General features: G+C 39.8%; 1 protein-coding gene across 3 annotated transcripts; it reads right to left on the minus strand.

The window, feature by feature from the left end:
* Window positions 1-1,790: 1,790 nt before the first annotated feature.
* On the minus strand, window positions 1,791-9,420 carry RWDD4 (RWD domain containing 4). Of its 3 annotated transcripts, XM_077177401.1 has the most exons (8): window positions 9,246-9,420; window positions 8,925-9,005; window positions 6,428-6,537; window positions 6,174-6,318; window positions 5,285-5,399; window positions 4,125-4,174; window positions 3,952-3,954; window positions 1,791-2,813 (listed from the first exon to the last, which is right to left on the minus strand). In XM_077177401.1, exons 1-8 carry the CDS (start codon window positions 9,267-9,269, stop codon window positions 2,781-2,783), a joined length of 561 nt encoding a protein of 186 aa, XP_077033516.1. In that variant the 5' UTR covers window positions 9,270-9,420; the 3' UTR covers window positions 1,791-2,780. The 3 variants fall into 3 exon arrangements, with proteins under 3 accessions (XP_077033516.1, XP_077033515.1, XP_054488738.1); XM_077177400.1 differs by lacking the exon at window positions 3,952-3,954; XM_054632763.2 differs by lacking the exon at window positions 1,791-2,813 and having other exon boundaries at window positions 2,841-3,954.
* Between the last annotated feature and the right edge of the window lie 103 nt (window positions 9,421-9,523).

Here is a 9,523-nt window from a genome sequence, read left to right on the forward strand (position 1 = left end):
TATTTCTGGTTCAGATCAGTTCAAGGATTTTCACAGCACAAATTTCACAGTATAACCTATAATGATTTGTATTGCCTCAGATGAGAGGAGGATAGCATTCTTACATTTGCATTTTTGCCACAGGTTCTCTGTGAAGAAATGCTGGCTTTTTTCCTACTGGTCTTTTACTCACCAAAATGTAATTGCTCATCAGTTGGGCACTCTTTATCTGTGCACCCCACATACAACCAGTCAGAGCAGGACTGCAGAAATGATCAGCCTTGATTTCAGTGTATCTGTGTCAGGCTGACCAAGGGGGTGAGCAGGATCTGCTAGGCACACACTGCTGACTAATCACAGCTGTCATCTCTCTATTCAACATACTTAAAGGCAGTCTGCATTACTCCCTGGAATTGGGTACATTAGAGAGCAATGGGGCATCTTTGGTCATGGTACCCACAGCATTCTGGACATTTGCTACCTTTAATTTACTGGTACTGGTACTGACGCTTGTCTTCTCAGGCCAAACAAAGCTCTACTGCAAAACTCATGGATTTAAATACATGGTGGAGCCATACAATCAAGACATTCTCATCCTCTCATCCTACTGAGTAATCACTGATTTTCCACTGCCAGTAGGTCTTTGTAAAAAAAAAAAAAAAAAGAAAAAAAAGGAAAAAAAAAAAAAGAAGGTGGCAGTAGATTTTTCAACAGTGTTTAGAATTCCTTCAGGAGTCTTGATCTTATTTACAATTGTGCCTTGCTTGATAATCATTAGATTTTTCCTTACCCTCATTTATCACTGCTCAGGCTCTCCATAACATCAAGTACCCAGATTCTTTAAATGATCCTGTTCCAGCCATCACATCAGAAAATTGTTTGAACAACACAAATTACCTTTCACCATTTACACAGAAGCAAAAGACAGGTATAAAAATTTCTAATGCAAAATATTTCCTGTGAAATTAGACTTCAAAGTAAATACATTTACTAACAGAACCAGAGGAGACTCTCAGGTATCCTCATGAGAGCATGTGCTTTACAGGCAGACTAGGAGCTGAAAAAGCATGCATTTCACAAGGTTACCAGGTAACACACAGTAACTATAACTAGAGAAGGCAACAGATGTGGTTCTTATTTATTCTTATTTGCTCTTCCCCCACCTTCTCATAACTAATCTATTCAGATAAACTGTCACAGCAACTTGATTTATACACCAAGGATACCAGCAAAAACATGTTAATTCCCCTTGAAGAACTCATGAATGGAGTCCTGCCTGTCCTGGTGCTGGCAGGGACTAAAAAACTAAATGCCTTTCCCTGCTACAGGCTCTGCAACTTCTCCTGGCACTGGCACTCTGTGCTGGGTGCACCTGCTCAGACTGCAGCCATCAACCCCCAGTTCATGTCACAGGCAAGGCTGCATCATTCAGAAAAAGTCCTCCCTTTTCTACTTTACAGCATTTTACTACATGAGAGTAGAGCTCAAAAAGAAACCAGCCTTTTTGAAATGATGGATGCTGTACACAGTGGAGCACATTCTTCCAAAGGGACACTGGACTTGCTCTGTGTGTACTGAATGCAATGGATACTGTCCTGTGCTCCTGGTAAAGTGACTGATCCTCCTATCAACAACAAACACAGCCATCCTGAAGATCATGGAAACATATACCACAAGAGGGGAGAGAGAATTCTCCCAGCAATTTTTTGAAAAGAATCCTTTCTTTGTAACAGAGTCCTTTCAATTTTAAATTTGCAAATTGAAAAGTGCAGTAGGCAATACAGAATTTAAAACAATAAACAAATACCACAGCAGATAAATAGGCATTTATTAAAGTTCATCTCAAAACAAACAAAAATAATAAAAGACATTAAGGCATCTTGTATTCAATGACAGTTCATACAGTAAAGATGACCTCTTCTTATACAAGAGAGCAGATTAGGAAAAAAAAGAAAAGAGCTCTCACAAAGAAGTTCTCCCAAACTGTTTGATGGATTACTGATTTCCCCTGTCCCACCAGTTAGTTAGGAAATCCCTCCAAAGAATGCCTATTTCTCCAATGAAGCAGCTACAAAATCCCAACACTCATCGAGACACTGCAAGAAAGCACTTTTGCCCCTCCTCAGACATCCCACTGTCTGTAAACATGCACACTGGAGAAAGACCAACAGATGGATACTGTGCAGAATAAAGAAGCTGCACTCCTGCTGAACCATTCATTTTTGAGCAGACTAGAATATTTGGCCTTGCTTTCACTAGTATTTACTATTTCAGCCAGTTACTAGTGAAAATGAGACCACAAGCTCTAGCCTGTTCTGCAATGCAACAATTTGTACATCCTCTTTCTAATTCATACTAGATAAACAAATGACAAAGGTCTTATTTCCATGGAACAATTTATTTTGATGAATTAAGCCATCAAGCCACCAATCACTGTTATAGTGCTTTTTTCTTCAATTGGAATAAGAACATCAGGAAATGTTTACAGTATCATTGGGTTCACTATAACAGGATTTTACTACAGACTAAATATAAATTAATAAACACTTCAGCACTATTCACCACACTGGCTCTCTATATCCTTTGTCACATTCTAACCTTCATTTAAGGCAAGTTTGTTGGTTGATTTTTCTGAAGACGACCACATGGTCTCTAGATAAGCTTGTGTGACTAGATTTACAAGTTAGGAAATTGAGCTTTATAAAATGTTTACTTCAACAAATATGAAAGTTATTAAGAGAGAGATGGTGACCCAGAATTGCACTGTATTAAAAGGTGGAGTTTCCTTGTACCAAAGTCCTTTATTCATCATCTTTAGAACCAGTTTTGCTTAACTATAAAAGAGACACAAAAAGAAAGTATTCAAATTTTAGACTGTCATTCCATTTATTAGGGAACAAGAACATTATTTCCATCTCACACTGAACATGCATTTACTTAATTAACAATACAGACTGATTGTGCTACTGTATCAAAAGACTGAAAAGCATCAGAAGTTAATTCTTAAGCTTAAACACTAAATGAGCTTATTTCCTGATCATGAAAGTTGAATTTAAAAAAAACCAAACAAACAACAAACCCCAGAAAAACCTCAGGGCACTGTTTCTATTTAATTTGAAGGCTTTATCACCAGCTCTCCAAAACGAAAAAAAAAGATGAAGTAATGGAACTTTATCTTCACACATCTCTGAGAGAATTCCCATATAGAAATTTAGACAGTATAAAAATAGACATTAACATTAACTTAGTATTTCTCACCTTTTAAAGCCAGGCTTATAATTATCAAAAGTAGCATGCCTATCATGAAATCTATCTGAAAACCAAGACATCCACTATAAATAGCCACTTTTAACTCAGAAGGACTCTGCCCAAAACAATCTTCATCATTTACTTGCTCTTACTTAACAACTGGAACTGGTGTTAGGTCTTGTAGCAAAAATTACCTCAATTGTGTAAAATAAAATAGTTTGCTTTCAAAATTGTAAAGCAGTGATTTTCACTGAATCAGCAAAGACAAGAGGGTGGAAGAAATCAATACTGAGGGAGCAAGTAGAAAAGAATTAAAGAATTATTCACTGGAGCAGCTGCAGCAGAGAATGAGGCTTGTAGGAGACAGCAAGGTGCTCCCACTTGGGACAGCTCCCTTTAATTTCTTACTTATCCACTGTCCTCCAGAACATGGCAGCACTACTAACTTTATTTTAAATCTTCTTGTCATATGAAGACAGAATATTTGCAGCACATTTCATTAGCAAAGCCCTCTCATCATAAAATTAAGATTTAATTGCTCAGTAAATAAAAAAAGAAACCAATGAAGTTCAAACAGTGAAGTCCTTCAGACTAATATTCAGAACAACTAGCATTTTAAAGCTTTTGAGAAATTTGTAAATTAGAATCCAAAATAAGAAGCAGTTCTTACTCTTTCTTACAAATCTTTTTAACAGTAAAAAAAGAGAACTTGAAAATACTTACATGCTGGACACATATAGAAATTAATCAGACATCATAGTCAAATCCAAACATAGTTAGGAAGAAAAGCAAGAAAAAAATATATCAGATCAGTTTTCTTCAGATATAAGTACAAATAATTTTCAATTTACATGCACAGCATGTTCACAATACTGTATATAATACACTCACTTTACCTTAATTACATCAACCCAGTTCCATCCTCGTGGAAGCTCTCCTTTGTTGTCTGCAGAAAAAGGTTTTAATTTCAGCACACAAGCTAAAGGGAATATTTATCTTTCTTCAAAATCAACCCACAAAATTCTAAATATCCAAACCCCTCAATTTCTGCACTCTGAAGCCATGAGGACAGAAACAGATTTTAATGTCTTAAACACAGCGTGTTCTTCAACAACCTCAAAGTGAAAGGAGGAAATGAAATGGCCTTAAGCTGTGCCAAGGGAGGTTCAGATTAGATTTCAAAAAACCATTTTTCACTAAAAGAGTAGTTAAGTACTGGAATAAGTGGCCATGGGGAGTGGTGGAGCCACTGTCTGTGGAAGTGCTCCAGAGGTGCCTGGATGTGGCACTTGGGGACAGGTTTAGGGGTGATTATGGTGGTGATGGGCTGATGGTTGGATAGATGAACTTGAAGGTCTCTTCCAACCTTGGTGTGATTCTCTGATTATGTGATTCAAAGTAATTCAGTTTAAATAAAAACACCTCAGTCCACCTGAAATTTAGTTTAGAAAGTAGCTCCAATATGAGCTGGGCTGACCAGCAATGATGAATTCTGCCAAAGAACTGCATTTTATGCAGCTTTTCCTTTACACAGTTAACATTAAGCTTGCCATTTATACATTAGGTTAGGTAGATTACATGCAGAAATTGCCATGACAGGGTACAACTTATTGCTACAACAGGATATTCAGATGCTTTACTCTGGGTTCCAAATAAAATACTTTTGTTTAGAAATTACATTTTTAATAATGTGAATTATTTATGAGGGCCCATCAACAAACTGCATTTTTTGCTGAAAGTGAATTTTTTGAGGTCCCAAATCCTCTCCTTCTACAAGTGTTTTTTGAAAATTTCTTTTTCATCACCAACTGAAATAAAACAAAACAAACCAAAACAAAGATGTCATTAAATTATGACTCTATAGAAAGTTGCTGTGACCAGAACTAACATCTCAGGCAAGAACAATTCATCTAAAACAAATAAAATGGAGACCATAGACTTAAAGTAGCTCCTCTTACAAACAAATTACTAGTTATACTTTCTCTAGCCAGGTATCCCTGCTATAAAATTTGGATTTTCATACTGATGAAAGCAAAGATTAGTTTAGTGAACAAACCTGTTTTATCGGCTAGTTTTCGTTTCTGGGTTTTGGACAACTGCTCCTTTTTCTCTTTTTTCTTACTTGGTGGCACTTCAGGAGTTCCAATTGAAATACTATTGCTTACTGAAGTCTGAGAAGGATAAAAGTAGTTGTAAACATTTTGCACATTAGTTCCATGGATACCCCTGTATGATGTGATTATTAAACCTGATATACTGAAATACCTTGACTGTCAGAAAGAAGCAATGCTGTCAGCAGCCTGCAGCTTTTAATCCACATATAATCAGGGCTGTACTTTTAAAAAAACATGTGTTAGGGACTGGAATTATTCTCTTCCAGTTGCAAAGGGCACCTTTTTCACTTTTAAAATTTAGTCATGGAGTGTGATTTAGTCTGAATGGATTCAGATTTCTCAAACATAGAAATCATTCCTTCTTCCTCAAAGCAGATCTGCTGCACCATCATGGCAAACAATGTGCTTACACAACCCAAAAGCCACAAACTGACCCAGCCTGACTACTTTAAGACCCTGGAGGTGCACTTATACAATCCCAGGAAGGCTGCAGTAAATTGCCACCCCTCCAATCCTCAGCAGACACATCTCTGTTTCAGCTTCTTTAGTTTTGCTTCTGCTCAAAGTCTCTATTTTAATGCTATCCTGTGGGACATAACAGCAGGCTGCAAACGTTTTGGTGTAGCAGCAAAATAACTATCAAATGGAACATTTATCACCACAGAGCATTGTGGCACCATACTTTCTGTGTCACTTTCAGCCACTAACATGTATAACCAATTAACCGATTTACAGCTTAGAGAGAACTCTGAAGTATTCAGGCTATATTAATCAATTTTTTTTTTTTCAGTTTTAAAAGCACAAAATTAAAATCAGAATTTATCTACATACCACAGTGTTAACAGGTTGATTTTCCATGAACACCTCCTTGTTGTCTTTGGCATATTCAAAAAGTGTGTATGTCATTGCAGTTCCGAGATTTGCTTCAACTTCTACCATTAACTTATCCAATATGCTTTGCTTAATGGCTGAAGATCTAAAAGAAATCATTAAACTCAACTGTAAACTAGACAGATAATAAAAAGCTTTTCAAACAAAGAGTCCCCACCACAAGGCCAGGGAGTGAAGCTGTCACAAATACTTACATTGTGTTGTTGAAGAAAGCATCCATCGATATGACTGGTGCTGTTTGTGGATATGTTTCTGGCCAAGAAACTTCTATTAGAAAGGCTTTGGGATCTCCACTTTCACCAATCTGAAGAGGAAAAAAAAAACCAAAAACTTTATAAATCAACAGTTTCCAGTTATCTTCTGAGGATTACAAAACCAATAAAGAAGCCTATTACTGCTTTTAGACCATCAAAATGCCTTGAGATGACTATTTTGATAATTATCAGTCAGAAAATAAAGCTATTATCTAGAAAGAGCATTAAGTTTTGGACATCAATATTAACATTTACCCTGCAGTTTTTTCATTCTAGAAGAAGCAGGAGAAACTGTCAAATCTCTTTTTATGGTTAGGGTTTTTAAATTCCTTTGTTTAAAAGCTACTTAGTAATATCTTCAGCCAAATATTATACTATCACATATAAGAAGAGAAAATGTGAAGCCTTTTCTCCCCCCCACACATCTAATCACAGAGCAATATGAAAACAAGCCACAAGACAGGGCTGAAATAAGGATGATAATAAACTAGTAAGCTAAGATAGCAAAAATAACAGGTAAGAATATCAATATTTATGTCTCACGGCTATAGATATTTTATTTCCCTGTATGAAAGAAGAAGTAGTAAAAGATTTAAGAAGTCAGTAGAATGAGCCTGGATTTAGAAAAAATTACAGCATAATACTGACATACAATCAGAAATAACTGTTTCACACAAGGATTTGGAAGACTAGCACAGTAAGGTTTCTAAAACCACCCCAAATTTTCCCTTATTTGCCTCATTATAAAAATCAGCCTTTATCTAATTATGTAGAATAAAGTGTGTCCACAAGAGAAGGCCTAATCAAGGTAAGGCTATGGTACTTCAAAATTTAAAAAGTAAACAAAAAATTGCTGCTTTCTTATTTACAATATCTGTTTCAGCAGACTGGACTGACATTCAAAACCACCTGTTTAATGGTGAAATAAATAAGACTTATAATCAAGAATCTGCAACATTTTTCAAGTCAGCATTTACAGTTCATTTCCCACTGCTACCAAGAGCAGAAGTGGCTGCAAGGTTCACAGGGATCTCTCAAGAAAGCACTGTCTGTGTGCAGAGCAAATCCTACAAAGCCATACAAATTCTTTCTATCTTCTCATGCACTTACTTGCATGATGACTTCTCACAATACAATTTTCTCTTAATGGGAAAGATGTATTATTGCCTTTGTATGACACAGTTTTATTGTGTTTGAGTTATCCTAACTTTTGACAATTATTTTTTGTCTAATAAAAATCAGCAACGACCAAAGCTAGTGAAAAGTAAAATGATACACTTTAGGCTTGTAGGCATGTCATATTTCCACTTTCAAAGAAATTAAATTTATTAAATTTATTAAGAATGATCCAATCAATGAAGAAATGCAGCTCTTGGCTGGGATTCCAAGTGCTATTAATTAATCGAGCTGTTTCTCATTACAATTAGTGACATTGTTCTTAAGTTATTTGAGAAGCCACAGAAAGGTGATTTTAGATGGTTTCTCCCTGAAACAGGCTTATTGCATTTCTAGAAGTCTCCCTTCTGTCCCATGGGTGCCTCAGTAAAGTTTTCTGGCAGATCAAAAGATCTGGCTCAGTCTGTGCCCAGAAGAACTTTCAGGTTTTTAAATCTGAGAAAGTTGGTGAGAACTTCATGCCAGAACCTAGTTGTGTACCTTGAACTCAGAACTCCCTGTATGTCTCTTCTGACCAGACTGTCACTGCACACATCCAAAGCATTTTTTGGGTTTTCTCTTTAGCAGGTAAACAAGACACGATCAACAGTCTTTGGACAAGAGACAGGAATCTCGTAACTAAGCAGTTAACAAAGGCTCCAAATTTTACATAGAAACATCTCTATAAATCTCTCCATTTCTAACCTGTTAGGGTAAATATTTCACAGCAGGCTGGCTCCTTCAGAGGACTTGACAGTTCTGGCTAGGCAGGGCACAGACATGCAAGTGGGATGCCTGGCTCAGGGATAACTGCCTTGTGGTGCCAAGCAATAGGGCAAGAGGCAACGGGCAGAAACTGACAGGAAGTTTCACCTGAGTGTAAGGAAGGATTGCTTTACTGTGCAGTGACTGAGCATGGAAGAGATTGTCCAACACGGCTGTGGGGTCTCCCTCACCGCAGATTTTCAGGAACCGACTGGACACAATGCTGTGCCACGTGCTCTAGGATGATCCTGCTTGAGCAGGGAGGTTGGACCAGCTGACTCACTGTGGTCCCTTCCACCCCCACCCGTTCCGTGGTTCTGTAACAAACAAACCATGCCGGGGGCAGGTTCATATACACGACACTCTGTGCTTTGAAGTACTGTTGTACCAAACAGCCTGAAAAAAACGCCCTGTGGCGTTATCCTTTACTGCATATCAGATACCTCTTTGGCTTAGAATCCCCGAGTATGGCAACTGCAAGGCAGCAAAGTAACTTCAGGGTGCACCTTGGCCTTACCCTGTACTGGAAGGACACGGGGCTGAGCTCCCTGAAGCACACGTCTCCCTCGTAGATGGAGCGCAGCGCTTCCAGCTCCATCTGCAACCAGGGCCAGAGCAGGGGTTACCGACCGCAGCCCCGGCACGACCTCCCCGCACCCCGCCGTGCCCGGCCCCGCCGCTGCCGCCCAGCTCCCTCCTCCGCCCCTCACCCGCTCCAGGGGCCGCCGCTCCCCTCCCGCCCCCGCCACGGGCGGCCGCCCCCTCTCCCCGCACGGCGCTATCCCGCCCTCCCAGCCCCAGTTCCGCTCTCCCTCAGGCAGCGGGGCTCGGAACTCACCTCCTGGTCCTCGTTGGCCGCCATGGCCGGAGCTCCCGGCCGCGCTCCCTGAGGCCCAGCCCGGCCCCGCTGCCGCCGGGGCTGGGCGGGCCTGCCTGGCGCGGCCCCGCCGGACTCGCACGGACGCGCCTTCCCCGAGGGCAGCGCGGGGCACCCGTGGGCACCGCCCCCTGCTCTGCCATTGGCCGGCCGCGCGTCCCCCCGCGCTTCCTCCTTCCGCTCACTGGCTCCTTCGCAGTGACGTCCCCGCGCGGGCGCTCCTCACTGGTCCAAGGGGC

This window comes from Agelaius phoeniceus, chromosome 4, assembly GCF_051311805.1.
Source record: "Agelaius phoeniceus isolate bAgePho1 chromosome 4, bAgePho1.hap1, whole genome shotgun sequence".
Taxonomy (NCBI): Eukaryota; Metazoa; Chordata; class Aves; order Passeriformes; family Icteridae; genus Agelaius; species Agelaius phoeniceus.